We start from the raw sequence: 17,501 nt of genomic DNA, 5'->3' as shown, positions 1-17,501 counted from the left end.
TATACACTGTATTTTAGTTGTAAATTGTAGATTTTACTGACAGACTTATAGAGGGAAGAAATACTTTGTTCAAAATCCCGCATGAATTAAATGTACGTCACATCCCCACCCACGTTTTGTGAAAACTTGAAAAATAAAAATTTATTTGACGTTCATGTGAAACCACATACATTTTTATGGATATTGCACTTCAGATATTCTCATTTCATTTTCATGAAGGATAAAGGCAGCGAATATATACAATTTACAATTTAAATTGATTTTTGGGGGGTTTGGGGAGTTGTGGGGTAAAAATTCTCAATTTCACAGGTACATGTACTTGGGTCATGGTTTAATTTATAATTATAAATGTACACTTATCGATAACTAAAAAGTTTCTTTTTACATAGCAATAAGGTACATACATGTACATATTCATAAAACAAAACCCATGTACCTGTGTAAAACTAAACTTTTGCCATGTGTCTGTATAGGATACTTAAATTATGCTTAAGGAATGACTGCCTATTTAGTATTGTGTGCTAGAGCATCAACGATAGTGGGAAACATGGGCTAATTTGCATAACGGGCGAAGGCCGTTATGCATAAGTTATCCCATGTTTCCCACTATCGTTGATTTCTCTAGCATACTTTACTAACTAGACATTCATTCCTTATATACTCACATTCAATAGAAACGCAGCACCCAAATTTAAGGGCGAAAATTATATTCAGGTTATGACTATGTACCAATAAAGTTAGGAATCTTTTACTTTGCCAAATCAGTTATTTAACGGTTGATTGATTTTCTTTTCTTTACCGGAAGTTGCTTTTTCGCCCTCTTAACACAATTCAAAATTTTGCATTTTTAATAAAATTTTTAACAGTATTTTGGGTTTTCAAGGTTTTGTTGTTGTTTATCCTAAGTATTGTACTAAAATCCGGGGAAAAATACTTCTTTGATTTCCGGATGTGATGCCTCTATTTCCTCAAAATGACTGATAGGAAGCATTTTCATTGCTTATGCTGGAAATTCTCAAAACAAAGAAAAAGGAGTGTGCAGATGCAAATATACACTATATAACGACTCATCAGGCTCACGTGTTTCTTGACCGGAAGTCCAAGAGCTACTACACTACGCCAAGTTCGACCGCAGTATCTGAAAAACATGCATTCAAAATTGCCCAAGACTATTAGTTTCGCTCAGATTAAGACATAAATAAACCTAATGCATGGTAGAAATCGGGCTGCATTTGTTGCATATGATGGACTAGCATGTTTTAATTGAACGGTCGGAAGGGGGATGTTTTAAGGTAGGATTCTTCTCATATTTCTTGTATTTAAAAATTAATGAAATTTTCACAGAATGAAGAAGACAATATCACTAAGTGATGGTATCACTGAGATTATATTTGACCGTTTTATGTTAGAAGCAAGGTCAGGTCAAGGTCATTACTTCTTTCCCGGACATTTATAATAAAAAAAAATACTGTTGCAACTTATGCGATCGTAATTTCCATTTCAAAAGATTGTCATGAACGTTTTTCTTTTTGCATAAAAAGATATTACCAGAAAGGACCTATAACATGATACTACCAAATTGACATAAATAATTTAATAACTAACATGGATATTGGCTAATCCGAATTTTCTGAACTTTTTTTTTATTTTTTAGGATATGTATTGTATTAGTTATTTCTATATGCTTCCTATATTTAAAATTTTCTCATTTTCACATATGGTGAAGTCGTCACATAAAGATACAAAATGATGCCCAAAAAAGTTTTGATCGTCTACTAAGAGAAAAAAAATACTTTTTACGGATCTTTTGCTCAAATCTGTACTTAAATAGGAAGCTTTTAAAAGCTTACATAGTTTAAGTTCGTTTGAAAAATCATATTTATTTGATATATTTAGGAACTTTAGTCCCTAATTATTAATTAATCTTACATTTTAAAATTTCTTCAAGCCTTCGATTGTGTAAAAATTATAATTAAAATCATTGTTCAATTATAACTTTGAGAGACAGAAAAGACGATATTTTCATACGCCACCATTCCACCAAAATATAGTCCCTGCTAGTTTTCAAACGAGGTTTATCATTTCTAATGGACTTTTACGAGAAGCTCTGACTTTTACAGTTGACGAAATACTCTCACACTAGGATAGTGTACGGAAGCTCTTTTACGATATAATAATTTAGCTCAACATTTAATTCAACGAAAATAACGGGCTATTTCAAAGTGCAGATTAATTGTCTTTGAAGAAAACGACAACCATCCTACCCTCGAATCCAGGCCTTCACATACAAATGCCCCTAACACCATTACCATGACCACCAGAAAGGTTTTCTTTTCCATTATCAATTCTGTACCTCCGTAGATGTGAATGTTTAATTGTCCAAGTAAACAGTCAACCGTAAAAGTAAGTGCTTCTCGTAAAAGTCCAATTTAAAGTTGTACTATTGTGATGAGGAAAGAAAAATTGGTCTTTTAAATCTCTTACACCCAAATATATGACATATAAGCACATGTACTTTGAACTTTTCATCTAGTCAGAAACCAGAGAAGAATCCTACCTTAAGATTTATTTGTTACTTTCTAAGGTCTAAAAATATCATTTAACATTTAAATGAAGCATCATTTTTTGTTAATTTACTTTTTACCTATATATATTCATTTTCAATGTTATCATTAAACCTTAGAAAGTAACACATAACTCTTAAAACACCCCCCCCTTTTTGCTATCAGCCATTTTGAGGAAATATAGGCATCATATCCAGAAAAGAAAGAAGGATTTTTCCCGGGATTTTAGTACAATACTTATGATTACCAGCTATAAAACCTTTGAAACCCAAAATATTGTTAAAATTTTATTAAAAATGCAATTTTGATTTCTGTTAAGGGGGCTAAAAAGCAACTTCCGGTAATAGAATGAAAATCATTCAATCGTTAAATAACTGATTTGGCAAAGTTAAAGATTTCCTAACTTTTTTGGTACATAGATACAACCCATATATAATTTCCCCCCTTAAATGAGGGTGTTGCGTTTCTTTTGAATGTCAGTATATTTCCATCTCAATGTGAAATAAAATTGTAGATTTAGATTTTAAAAATGTCGACATAGATTTAAATTTCACGAGGACTCCCATGCCAATTTCAATAGTCCTCGCCCACTTACATCAATCACAAAGGCAGCTGCACGAGATTTACATGCATATTTGGCCTCCTTAGCGTCCGACGTAAGACAGATGCGCACGAGATTTGTATACACATTAGGACTCCTTAGCTCCTGACCTATCAACCTGCCTAATTTACATTCCGGTAGAATTATCAAGAAATCAACTCCGCTAACTGTAAAAGAGTTATAACAGAGGAAAGAACTTAGAAATGGAAATATAATGCTTTAACGCCATTTGTCTACTTATATTAATAAATATTAGTGGCTTTCCCGGCAACAATATGTTTCTAATAATTTCCAAGCAAATTTTGCTCGTTTTTCCAAACTATTGTTTTTATTTTATTTTAATTTATCTAACATCATTTGTTGTCAAACAATTTAATCAAATAACTCGTTAATTACATAATTTACAATTATTCATTGATTAAAACAATGTAGCAAAAGGGACATGATGTTCTAGAAGCTTCCGCCAATATTGAGATCGGTAATTGACGAAAATAATTTGCATTTTTTGCCTTTAAGTCGGTTATCACAGCTTATTTGTTTTATATCATTTAAATCAAGTTTTGATTGAATAATTCAGTGATGATATTTTATGAAATAAATAATCGATTATTTTTTGTTGTCAGTTTCATTAAAATTTGCCAGTAGCTTAGATCCGTCAACCGGAAACGCCACCATACTCACGTTGATGCTATTTCATGGCTGTTTTCGGAAAATTGAAGTAGAGTTTTAATTTTATGTACGATACTTGCTATCCGAGTGAAATCTTGTATGTAGTGTAGTATTAGAGGAGTAAGCAAGAACTATTGTGCACCCGTTTCGGAGTTTGATTGCAAAATTTATTGCAGCCCGGAGGACCGGGCTGCTCTATACATATAAGTTTAAGTGTTGGTGTATGGGGATAGGGGTAGGAGTAGTTATGCAGAATTAAAGGCTTTCTAAACATTGAAAAGATTGTTAATCAGAATGTTCTTTCTGTTTATAAATTACGAGATGCATAATATATTTACTTCCATAAAGTGAATTTTTAAAAATATATGTGTGTTTCATATTTAATATATAAAGTTACTTATCATTTACTATCGAAACAACGACATGCCCCTTTTTTTAGAACATCGAATTTTACTTCTCGGATAAAAACGCACTCTGCATAGTTCGTGTTTTATACTCAAAAATTGAAAATTAATACATTTTTAAATATAAATGATGCGTATGTCTAACTTCAATTTATATTTTATGCAGCCAACATTTACTTGAGGAATTGATCAAGTTTAAAATGGTATCGTTTTTTTATTGATTTTTATCCGACTACAAGTTTTTTTTTTTTAAAAATTGCGACTATCGTCTCCATCAGTAAGACGTATGCCTTTTTACACATATCAAAGCGGATTGTTGATCAAGACTCATTTTCATTGTTTACTTTATATATTTCCCGGGCGACAATTGATGGTTACATCAATGTTTTCTTGTTAATTTATAAGTATAGATATGCTAGTAACTGGCAATCAAGTAGACTACACTAAGTTACATAGTTACATAGTTTAATGCATTGTTTTTGATTTCGATGAACGTTGTTGCCATGCTTAATAAAATTAAAAATTTCTTAGAAATACTTTCAAACCGCTAATCTGCCTGGTGAAAAGTTTCAACTCAAAGTGCTAATTTTCTTTTTTTATACGTACAGACCAGCCTCATCAGAGACTTCTGTTTTTATTAGTTCACCTGAGCTGAAAGCTGAAGTGAGCTATTCTGATCACAATTTGTCTGTAGTCCGTCTGCCCGTCTGTCTGTCCGTCTGTAAACTTTTCACATTTTCGACTTCTCCTCCAGAACCACAGGGCCAATTTCAACCAAACTTGCCAGAAATCATCCTTGGGTGAAGGGGATTCAAGTTAAGAAATAGTGGAAATTTGATGGCATGTTTTAAAAATCTTCTTCTCAAGAATCACTGAGGTGAAACTAATGTGGAAGCATTCTCAGGTAGTTTACATTCATGTTTGTTCAAATCATGGCCCCCAGAGGTAGGGTTGGGTCACAGTGGACGATCAAAGTTTTACATAGAAATATAAAGGAAAAATCTTTAAAAATCTTCTTCAAAGAACAACAAAGCTTCATCAGAGACTTCGTACCAAAGCATCCCTAGGTAGTGTAGATTCAAGTTTGTTCAAATCATAGCCCCCGGAGGTTGAGTGGGGCCACAATGGACCTCCAAAGTTTTACATACGAATACATAGAAAAAATCTTTTAAAATCTTCTAAAGAACAACAAGGGCATGATTGGTCATTTTATAAGGAAGCGTCCTCAGGTAGCCTTGATTCAAGTTTTTCAAATCATGAACTCCGGGGGTAGGGTGGGGCAAAAAATGAAAGTTCAAACGTAAAGGGAAAAAAGCCACAATAAGTCAAAGAAATATATAAGCATGCTTTGTAAATTCAAGAAAATTCAAATCATCCCCCCTCATACCTTTTTAGGGGTAGGTTGGGATCGCATGCATTTAAGCTTGTCAAAAGTGGATTTATTTTTGTTTTTTTCCCAGCCACAGTGCTCAGGTGAGAGATGTGTCCCATGGATCTCTTGTTTAAATAGAGATAGAAAATGATCGGTTTTGATGTTACAATGTAAGGCATGTTTTGTTTCTTAGCACACAGGTGTTTTAGTTCCAAACATTTTCTCAAATATGTTTAGAAATTTGGCATGTCTTTCAGCTTAACATAAGAAAGAATTGACACCAAATGTATAGGAAGTGTTTGGAATCAACATTATTTTGAACAATAAATTTACAAAAAGAAATACATCAAAACAAAACTGTATTTGGCATAACAACCAAAAGACAGCAAAAAGTTATTGAATAATCTGCCATGAATTTTATAAGGTGCTAAAAAAATAATACGCTTTGTTCAGAATGTATGAATTGCTTTCAGAGTACTCTGAATACTTGAACCCCTTCACTTATGGTACCATAAAGGTATATTACTGTATATCATCTTTTTGGAAATTTTCTCTACTTTTAAATTATATATATAGAAAAAGTTTATGTCTTAATGTCGGTATTTAATCGATTTTACGTTTTGAAGACAAACATGACTTTTTGAAAATGGCGTAATTTTCCAAAGCAATTGCCGATTTTCCCGACGATTGACATTTTTTTCCTGATTAACTTTATATAGAAAGTATGATGTATTCTTAAAGCATATTTTCTCTGCTTTTAAAATATGTAAAAATTATTGTTATTACTTTAAAGTATTTTTTAAAAACAAGAATTTTCTTGCACTTATGTGTTTTTCTCGAATTTTTTCGTAATTTTTAAACAAAGCTCAGTTTTACGCATATTTCTGAGCTAAAATAGGGAAAACAAAATAAAGCCGTTAAAAGTAGAGAAAATTTCTTTTTCAACAAGCCCTTACTGGTCTTCTTACGCTCAGTATTTTCTTAATCACGATAGTTTGAATTCGTGACCTTCGCATAGTTTTTATGGAAAAATCGGTCAATATTTACATGTAACGTCAAGGTAGATATTTTTGCGCCTTACTCGGAACAACATATTCTTTTAGAAGACTTTTTTACTATTTGAATATATACTTTTACTGAAATAAATGCATTATACAAAAACAAAAAACAAATATATACTATCGTTCTGCTTTTTCTGAAGTGAAATGTTTTTAATACAATGATATTTTTCATCTATATCATTTTGTAATGATGTATATTTCATGTAGTGATGTGCAATGATGCTGATAAAAAATGTAGATTCCCTAAACGTCTCTACTCGAAAAAAAATTATTGTTTTAATATGAATGGAACGCGTTAATACTCCATTTCTTTTATTTAAAATAGAATTAGAATAAAGTCTTACATTGTGCCACGTCCATGTAATATTGCAACACCACGGTAAAGTTGACGAATGTTTACTAATATGGGACTGTTATTGTGTTCCCGTGCTTGCCTAACCCAAAAAAGTGAAAATGGGCGTGGATTAAAAAAAACATCACATTTATATACCCGGGTATTTTGATGACAAGTGCAAGCGCTAAAATTTATTTGCGCCAATGCATTCCAGGCGCGTAGCATCGTTTTTGAAAGGGGGGGGGGCAGCCAGAGAAATTTTTTTTTTACTTGCCTGAAAAAGTTGACAAGCCAAAAAAAAAAAGGAAAAAGTTGCCCAAAGTCGAAAATCCTATTTCGTGGGTGGGTGGGTGTAGGTAAACTTTTTCTCAGTCTCAACTACTTTCAGTACCAATTCTAATACTACATTTACGGTACATCACTAAAAGTGGGGTTGACAGTTGATGAAGGAATGTTGGACAAAAAGTAAAAATGCTCTTCAACATTTTGTGGAAGATTTAATCAGTCTGATTTGGAATTCATCTTGCAATATTTCTGGATTTGTAAATTTGGATATAGACGTCACATTTTTCAACTTATTGACTAAACAGTTTTGCATCAAATATTGCCAATGCCATCTATTATTATTATTTCCCTCCAGCCTCAAAGATGGCATGTCAAGTCTTTATTATACCCTTTAAGCTCTGTTATACCAGAAAAATCTTTCAATGAAATCATTTAGTTTATTTTTTCCTGTTAGATTAAATCCATGAAAATAAAGGTTATCTTAAATTTTAATGACATCAAGAGAGTTTTTTTTGCTTTACAAAAAGATTTTATACATGTTTTGATAGCATGATATGCTAGGGGTTTGTGAGAAGAGAAATAGATCAAATTTCTTTGCTTGCATAATTTGTAATTTGCTATTTTTTTTACCTCAACTATTACATGATTTATCCATGATTAAAGCATTTCAGAATTGATATATACTTACAATTTAAAGCAGAATTCTATACTGATATGACCTTGACCCTCTTAGAACAAGAGTGTCAAGGTCAATACTTAATACAAATAATGTTCTTTCTTTTTTTTTGCCCATATCTTATATATAATATCATGGAATACCGGTATACAAAAAGTGTCTTGAATTTGTCCAGAATGTGAAATAACAAACATGTACTATATAGCCTAAATATTGAAAATGCTGTTGCTTAGCAACCACTTAATGGTCATTAAACAAATATTTAAACTTAAATGATGTATGGATATTGTAGTTCTGAACCCCCTTGCGAGTATATTCAGAATTTTCCATTCCAGCATCCACAGTGTAAAATTTTAGCAAGAATATTGAAAAGTGTAAAAAAAAAATTATGAAACTTTTGCACTTATTTGACCTTTGACCTCCATTTTTTCTAATAAGGTCAGTCGTTGAGTATCTGAAAAGTAATAAAATATCATCTCTAAAAATTCCCTACAAAATGGTATGCATTATACCTAGCTTCCTAATTTAATAATGCCATGTCAAAAGGTCTTCATAATCACGTAAAATGCGCCGGTAGAGAAAGAGTTAAATTCAGGTGAAACAAGGATATAGAATTAACTTTAAGACAAAACTATCACTAGAACTGCACTGTGATATTCGATTATTTGTTTTATTAATTAAAATAATACTGCAGATACATATATTTTTATCTTTCCATCATTCTATCTTTTCTTCAGTTGACGTGCCTCGAGCTTAACCATCGGAAAATTTTCAGCTTCTTCTCTGAAACTGCTCATTCAATTTCAACCAATAATGGCATATAGAATCTAGATGTATGAGTATGAAGGGGAACACAAATTGTGAATTTCATGGTTCCTTGCCCCCTTTGGCCCAAGGAATGGAGCCAAGACCACTATAATTAATGCAATCTTTCAACATCTTAGTGAAGTTTACATGTGTGCCAAGTTAGATTAAAATCAGACCAAAATTGTAGGAGGAGAAGCGTTTAAAAGGAATTTCTAATTTCAAATTCAATTTCTAGTTATAATGACTGCAAGGGTGTTTCTTTTGAAATTGTGAATTTCATGGCCCCGGGATTAAGGATGGAACTCTATTGATTATACATGTATAATGAAATACATCACTTCTTAAAAATCATCTTCTCTGCTCCTAAGTGATAAGCAAATGAGTTACCTTTTTAAGTATGATGGGCAAGGTTCACCGGTCCTTCTTCCAGAATTGTGAATTTAAAGGCCCCTGGATCAGGGATACCGGAGGGGGAGGGGCTCGAATGATTATGTAGTGAAAACTACTTCATGCTTTGAAATGTGCTTCTTGGTATTAATTAAACATTTATTAATAAATATATTAATAAATGTGCATTTTCTAAAAGTGTATAATGTGTGGCCTAAGTGTAAGGAGCTTCCGTGGGCTGGTCCTCTGCTGAATATTATTGATTAGTTGATGTATGCTGTTTTACTCTGCCTAAATGTATTAAATAACCGAACAAATCATGCTATGTGCATATATAGTTGAGATAAGCAACAGTGCCAAGATCAAATAGACACATTTGAAAACTAGCTAGAGGTATTGTGAGCACTGGGCTCACTAAATGATACCCCCGCCTCCCATATGGTTATAATGGCAAAGTCCATGTTTTGCTGTGGCCGGGAAACCAAAATTTGTGTCGGATAAAAAGTAAAATAGGAGGTGTACAATGGCAATATGTAATAAAGATTCTGAGAAAGAATATTATTATTGAAGAATAAGGTTCACTTTTGCCTTAATTGGCCCTGTGAATTTCTGAAAAACTGAAACTGCATAGTTTTAATTATATGTAACAATGCATTGAATTGCACTCAGATCTTTGGTGACTGTGTATCTATCAAAAATGACGTAATTTTCTGGCTAGTCAATGCATTATGACGTCAAGAAAAGCGTCAATTTCCTCATATACTGAAAAAGTCTACAAAAATGGCTAATTTTTAAAGCTATTTTTCAATATTTAATATGGAGCGCAACCTCTGATCTAACATGTGCAACTACTAAATGATAGAGCTATTTCTGGGAATTAAAAGACATCTTGTATTTTTTAGATCACAGAGTGCGTTGATATTACTTTTCTTCACTGAAAGTACTCAATTATACCTGTTTACCATTAAATTCAAGAATATTGCAATTTATAAAGCAAGTTCTCCAATTAAGATCTGGGCTTTTAGGAGAAATTTTTTTAATAGAAAGTGAAAGCTATTCTATTTTATTGCTTCAAATGGAAAATTAAGTGTTAATCAATCGATTGGTATATCTACAGGGCCATTTTACGCATAAAGTGAACCGAGCAGGGACGGGGTCAATAACTTTAAAAAGTAATAAATTAAATTACAATTATTTTGACTTTTTTTTCAATTGAATTACAATTAAATTACAGGCTCTCTAGACGGACAGACGGACGGACGGATATCCCGATTACTATATACCCTCCCATTTTTCAAGCGGGGGGTATAAAAATATGTTATTAGGCATGGTGTATCTTTGTGGTTTAAATCATAACTTTTATTTACAATACAGTAAAGAACTGTTCAAGATCATTTTGATGTAGTTGCCTCCACACAAAACCTACATGTACACAAATTGCATGGGATATGATATTTGATTAAAAGGGGATTTCAATGGAGCAAAATAAGTCACAACTATAACCCCTCAAATTAAATATTTCTTTTAAAGGGAACATTCTAAAATTGCTATTTAGGTTGAACATTTTTACGTTAAATAATACTTGTACAAAACATAACTTTTTCAGATACAAAATTCATTCATAAAATTCTGTTTGAATGTTAAAATAATTATGAAATTGAAAGTTTGTCTTTTCTGAAACTAGCAGATCATTTTTAATTGAAATAATTATCTCCATGCATTGGCTTTGTCATCTAAATCAAGGAATGAATACCTCTTTAGAGGGATACATGTAGGTGTAAGGTCATGTGGTCAGCACAGCGAGTCATTCAGTTGTATTGTGATAACCCGCATGCTGACCAGGCTAACATTAGGCACGTCTATTTTGAAGACACTCCTCCACCCCTGCATTCCTACCCCTTAAAATGGGTATTAAGGTGTCATGTAAAGTCATATATTTGATTAATTCTGGCTCAAATTGTTTATACTGTTTTTATATTTATTTGTTCTTCTACTATCCTTGGCCTATTTTGTTTTGATGTGCCATCTTTTTGCTAACTTTTTCATATGATGTTTTGATTGTCTTGTCTTACAGATACTTTTTTCTAGTCAATTTTGGGGATCAGACATTATCATTTTTTACGGAACTGCTAATCAAAGCTTGTGAATCTGATCCCCTTCTTGTTTGTTAAGTTTTTCACATTTATACCGACATTATTCATCTCTATGAAAGTGTTTTATTTGACTTATACAAAATCAGCAAAAACAAGCTACGGTGAGCTTGCCTATAAGTATAAGAATACATAAAGTACATTATTATTATAAAATAATCTGTCTTCTGTATAATTGAAGGACTGAAGATATGTTTTGCAATAAAATAAAGAAAGTATAATGGGGAGGTCGTGGTGACAATATATCATATCATGCATGTGTATTATATACAATAACTGAATGTAATTGAAAAAGTAATTGAAATTACATAGTATTTTTTAGTGTGATTAATTAAATTACAATTAAAAGTATTGCAATAAAAAATGTTCAATTATAAATTATTCCCAATTACTTCAAAAAATGCAATTCATTACAGTCAATTACAATTACTTTTTTCAATCACCCCATCCCTAGAACCGAGTTCTTTCACCCAGTGGTATAAGAGGAGTTGCGGATAAGAGATTGGTACCCTAGAGCGTAACAGACAGACAGTCGGATGGATGGACAGGGTATAGTTAATTAATAGGAACATTGTCAAAACGAAGTGGGAATTTGTGTTATATAATTATATTGTATACATGTACAAAACAAGGGGAATAGGGAAAACCAAAGGTCTGAGCGTATACAACTATTATTAATAAGTGATTACAAAATGACAAATTAATAAAAAGAAACCTTTTTAATATAAACAGAATAATGTTTGATGATTTTAGACTTTGAATCACACTTACCTGTAGCGACCCGGATAATACACCTGTACAATTGACCAAGTGTGCACAATGCAAATTGTCTGCAGTTTTTGCGAACAATAGAAACTGGATTTGAAAGATGAATACAGTAATAAGATTGAATGGTGTTTCTCTTTTAAACAGGAATTGTTAAAGGTTAAGATATCGAATAGAATTTCACAATACAGATTTGTGAAGGCAGAAAAGATAAAGAGATAACCAAATACTGGTAAATAATCAGAAAAAACACACAAAGAGAGAAAACTCTTTCTTACAGATTAAAGATGTGGATAAGCGAAGATGTGCGGTTTTTCTGCAAGTCTGCAGGAAACATTGGACTTACAAACATAAAAATGTTTTTATGCGGAACAGAAGTGATTTGCATCGGTACCGATATCAAACTAGTTTCATGCCAGAGAAATCTTTGATCATATAGACTTACATCTCCATTTACATTTAAAGGATTACTGTTGATTAATAAATAAACTTTTTTATAATGATTGTACGGGATTTCCCGATCTTTTACAGATTTAAAGTATGTTCTCAGACTGGAAAGACTCTTTTGCGGTTTATCACAATTGTTATTTTCAAAGTGCGTATGACATTGGAGGGATGGGGTATTTGAAAAAAGTTATAGCAATTGACTGTTATTAATTACATTTTTTAAAGTAATTGGAAGTAATTTGTAATTAAACAATTTTCCATTACTTGTGCTTGTAATTTAATTAATTACACTGAAAAAATACCATGTGATTTCAATTACTTTTTCAATTACATTCAATTACTTTACACAGAACACATCCAATATTGTCACCACTACCTCCCCATTTTACTGTCTTTTATTTAATTGTTAAACATATCCTCAGTCCTTCAATTATAAAAAAAATCTTAAGTTAATGTTTACAAGCAAATCTGTTCAATGATTGGTTTGATAATAATAATCTAGTTTCTTTCTAATCATAATGTAAAATTTATTTATTTGATTTTTTGTTATAGATTTATCTAAATTTTGTTCCACTCTTCTTAGGTCTATTTGTTATGAAACACATTTATTATACTTCAAAGTTTTCTTGTTTGAGCAATAATAGAGAAAAAGAATGTGCACGTCATAGTTAAGTTCTTTCTTGTTGGGAAGAAATAATTGCCCTCCTAATCACAGCTATAAATTGCAATCAAAACAAAACTCCTCGAAGGAGGTATTCATTCCATGATTTAGAAGGTGTCTTCTACCTATTCCCACTTTTTAAAAATCTCAATTCCACCTCTTCCCACTTGCAAAGAAAAATAGATGTTTTGATAGTTAATTTGTTTTACAGTAATTCGACTTATTACATCTGCTCTTTAGATTTACCTGTATTTTGCACATTTTAAGACAGAAAATAATGAATACATCTATGAGAAAATATGATTTATTTCGTATTTTTTAAAATAATAAAAAGGTCTTGCAAGAAGAAGCAATTTTATATCTTTATTTAATAACATAAATAAATAGAATAGTCGAAAAAAAAGCACTCAAATAGGTAGATTTTAGAATGAACTGGTTAAGTGGAAAGATATAATTTAATTCAATTAAAACTCCATTTTTTCTTTCAAATATTAGTAAAAGTCTGATTTATAATTTAATAAAGCAAATATACCTGTCCTCTATTCCAATAGGTGTTCGTTAATCATTGATTGTGCAGCACTTATATGTTTTCATAGTTAGTTATTTGTTTACACAAAAATTCCACCTATTCCCACATAAAATCTTACCTCTTTCTACCTGATTTTCAAAAAGTAGGAATAGGTACAGTACCCGCATCGCTATTCTTTACAATTCTATCGTGCTCTATCGTGCGTGTATCCTATCGTATCGTGCGTGTATCCTATCGTATCGTGTTTTCCGTTTATCGTGTTTTGCGTTTTCTATCGTGTTTTCCGTTTATCGTGTATTGGGTTTATCGTGGAGATCGTTTATCAGGTTCTATCGTGTATCGGGTGGTGCGTTTATCGTGTATATTCGGTAACCCTCGCTTTTTATCTTTACTAAAGAAAGAAACTACTGAGCTAGTCCGAGTTTCTTTTTCGTTTTGTTAACTAAAATAAGATTACTTCAACCGAAAAAGAGAAAAGAAAGTTTTATCCGTTTCTTTTTATTATTAAAAGAAATATTAAAGCGTAGAATAAAAAGAATAAATAAATAGCGTATTTCATAAATAAATAAATTGATTTTAATTAATGATCATATAAATAAATAAAACAATTATTAAAGACGATGAAGACAAATATAACTTCTTAAATCATTTATTTTTGATTTGGCGATTGTGGCCACGACCTACAAAATACAATATATATTTTATTAATCGTTATAAGATAACTCCTTATAAACCTTATCCTTATAAAACTTATATCCTTATCCTTATAAACTTTATATCCTTATCCTTATAAACAATGTATCCTTATCCTTATAAAGTCCTGAAGATTTGAATACTGACAACATTCAAGCTGGTACTGGGTTAGCAGATACTCAGCAGAAGTTGTGAAAAAATAATTGTTTCATGGAAGGCGTCTCGAAAAACCGCCAAATGGTTGTCCGTTGAAAATGACAACCACCGCCAACGAAGTTAGGTGGAATGAGAGACGCAAAATATGTGTAGGTGTGACCACATCTTGAAGCTTAATCTACATATTCAACCTTTTATAGAAAAACATATTCTTGCAAAGCCCTTTGTAAGTTATACAGCAAGAAACCATTACCGATGTACGACAGGTGAACTCCATCACTACTAAACATATCATTTGAATCCCAAGTAATCTCTGGGTATTTGATAAAGAATCCACCATTGACAGTAACTAAGTGATTCATAAAATTATTGAGTCTAACAGTAGCAAGATTTTGAGATTTTGAGTTTGAACTAAAACGCCATGAAATTCTTGGCAAAATATTAGACCAACCAATTGTTGTGCTGGGTAGTAGCTCCTCAAGTTTTTTGAGTGTTGAACACATATTTGACCGTAGTTGCAGCAATGGAATTTTACCTATATCATTCCCTCCACAATGAATAATTAAAATTTCTGGAGGTGATTCATAACGTAACAAAAGTTTTATTTTTGGAATAAGGTCAAACCATTTCATAACTCCCTTTCCCTGCCAAAAAATTCTGTAATTTCTTCGTTTTAAACCTAAATCCACACCATCAAAGGATTTTCTTGCATAGTAGAATGCCCATTTAATAATTGAAGAACCAACAATCCAAATAACCTTTTCATCTCCTATATAAAATACAAAAAATTCAATCAAGGACATTACTAAATCCTAATATACCTTTTGAAGGCATCTGAACTCCATCTACCTTGCTTTTTTATTTCTGTTTCCGAGTGACCGTAAGAGAAACTATCTGACTAGGCACTAATACGGAAAGAGTGAGATTTGTACTTGGAGTTTGGAAGACCGGCTATCTCGCGAGACTTATTTAATACTGAACAGAATTGAAACCTTGTTAGAGGACTACCATCCATATGTTTAAATAACTGACCCTCAAATTTCGGTCTCATGGTGAAGTACCTTACGTTTTCAATCAGTCAACTGAACAGACAGAATTATTTGTTTGAATCAAACATACGGATGCCCCTTTCTTAAGTTGGTCAGTTTTTGAAAAAGGAACTCTAAGCTCTACGAAATTTTCCCCAGAATTTTCATTTTTTCTAAATTTTACATGTTCAATAGAAATAATTTGATTTGCTAGATTTGAACTACTAAAGGTAAATTCACCGATTCTAAGAAAAGCATGATAGGCTACCGAAAATGCCGTTGAAAAAAGAATGGCCTCGAAATTCGACGAACAAACTAAATTTGTTGCTTTTATAAGTTTCTCAAGAATGTGTTTTGTAATAGGAAGTCTACAATCTTTGGAATGGTTTGACCTTTTGATTCCTTCCAATAATTTTCAAAGTTTTTTGTATTGTCACAGAAACCCAATATTTTGCATTTGAAACTTATTCCTGATATATAGGATGAAATAGTAGAATGAGCCAAACCTTGCAGGGATAAATGAGCAATAAACATACAAATGTGTGGAACAGGTGGGGGCCAAACAGTACAAAGTTCATACAAAATTCTGAATTGCTCAAAGCTTTTTAGACTAGTGGAATATGTTTGCCTTGTATTTACTGATACCGAATTAAGTGTGAAGCGTTTAATTTCAGTTCCAAGATCAGTTTTACAAAATCTTCTGGAATAGGTGTCGGATCTTGATTGGAGTTGGGGGCAAGAACTCGAAACCTGGTCCACTCTTTGCGAGAAATAGAATCCGCTATAGCATTATTATAACCATCGATATGACATGCTTTAAAGTAAAAATTGTTTACCATGGAATGTAAAACCAATGGCCTAACCAATTCCATAACTCGAGGAGATTTTGATGATTTTTTGTTTAAAATGGAAACTAAAGCTTTGTTGTCAGTGTGCAGCATTATTTTCTTGTCGAGAAATTCATTCTTAGATAAGAAAATTGCAAGTACAGTTGGCACTAACTCTAAAAATGTTATGTCTAACATAATGTCTGGATTCTTCCAGCTATCTGGCCAACCAAAATATGCCCATTGCTCATGAAGGTAAACGCCGCATCCTAAATGTTGATTGCCTGTACTATCGGTGTAGAGATGAAGTTGGTCATTAGACAACCAATTAACAGTCATGAAATTTAAACTGCCATTAAACCTGTGTATGAAATCTAACCACACAAGAAGGTCCGATTTCATTCCCTTTGTTACCCTAATGAAATGACTTGGGTTTTTTATTCCACACATAGCATCACAAAATTTTCTATTAAAGGCCCTAGCAGATGGAATATCTTTAGCACAAAAGTTCAGAGAACCTACCAAAGATTGTAATTCTCTCAGCGTCACTTTTGTTTTTTGTAACATATCAAGCAGTGATTTCTCTAGGTCGATAATTTTTTCATCAGGAATTCAAATAACCATCTTATCTGTATCAATTTCTATACCCAGGAATGTAAGTACCGATTTTGGGCCCTCTGTTTTCTCCTCTGCAAGAGGGATGCCAAAAGCAGAGCAGGTATTTTTGAATGATAACATCAACAGGTTACATGTTTCTAGCTTGTACCCAGCAAATATGAAGTCATCTAAGTAATGGTTCAGAGTGTGAACTCCAGTTTTTACTTCTACTACCCACTGAATAAAATGTGCAAACTTTTCCCATAAAGCACAACTTATTGAACAAGCCATTCGTAGACACATATCGTAATAATATTGATCATTGAACTTGAAACCAAGTAATTGATGGGCAGAAGGGTGAACCGGAAGTAATCTAAAAGCTGATTTCACATCCATTTCTCCCAGATAAGCCCCTTTCCCCAGTGACCCTGCCATGTCTAAAACCTCGTCAAAAGAAGTGTATTGAACAGAACAAGCTTTGGGGTCTA

The 17,501-nt window shown here is 32.2% G+C and overlaps 2 protein-coding genes across 2 annotated transcripts in view; one reads left to right on the top strand and one right to left on the bottom strand.

Moving 5' to 3' along the window:
* The window catches only part of LOC134228387 (uncharacterized), a 63,058-nt gene that overhangs the window by 16,864 nt on the left and 28,693 nt on the right, over positions 1-17,501 (top strand). The gene's annotated exons all lie outside the window — the stretch shown is intronic.
* LOC134228388 (uncharacterized) lies at positions 14,756-17,448 on the bottom strand. Its single transcript, XM_062710036.1, has 2 exons — positions 17,064-17,448; positions 14,756-15,330 (listed from the first exon to the last, which is right to left on the bottom strand). The coding sequence occupies exons 1-2, from the start codon at positions 17,446-17,448 to the stop codon at positions 14,756-14,758; spliced, it is 960 nt and encodes a 319-aa protein (XP_062566020.1).

The sequence above is a fragment of the Saccostrea cucullata genome, unplaced genomic scaffold, assembly GCF_032062105.1.
Source record: "Saccostrea cucullata isolate Sc308-1 unplaced genomic scaffold, CSIRO_AGI_Scuc_v1 ctg2219, whole genome shotgun sequence".
NCBI classification, from domain to species: Eukaryota; Metazoa; Mollusca; class Bivalvia; order Ostreida; family Ostreidae; genus Saccostrea; species Saccostrea cuccullata.
The sequence above is the reverse complement of the archived record's forward strand: the minus strand, read 5'-3'. Positions and strand labels throughout refer to the sequence as shown.

Excerpts from the sequence above, each read along its gene's own strand:
- LOC134228388 (XM_062710036.1), bottom strand. The coding sequence starts at position 17,448 with ATGGCAGGGTCACTGGGGAAAGGGGCTTATCTGGGAGAAATGGATGTG. Across the intron at positions 15,331-17,063 it reads ATCGGTACTTACATTCCTGG|GAGATGAAAAGGTTATTTGG; the intron begins GTATAGAAATTG and ends TATTTTATATAG.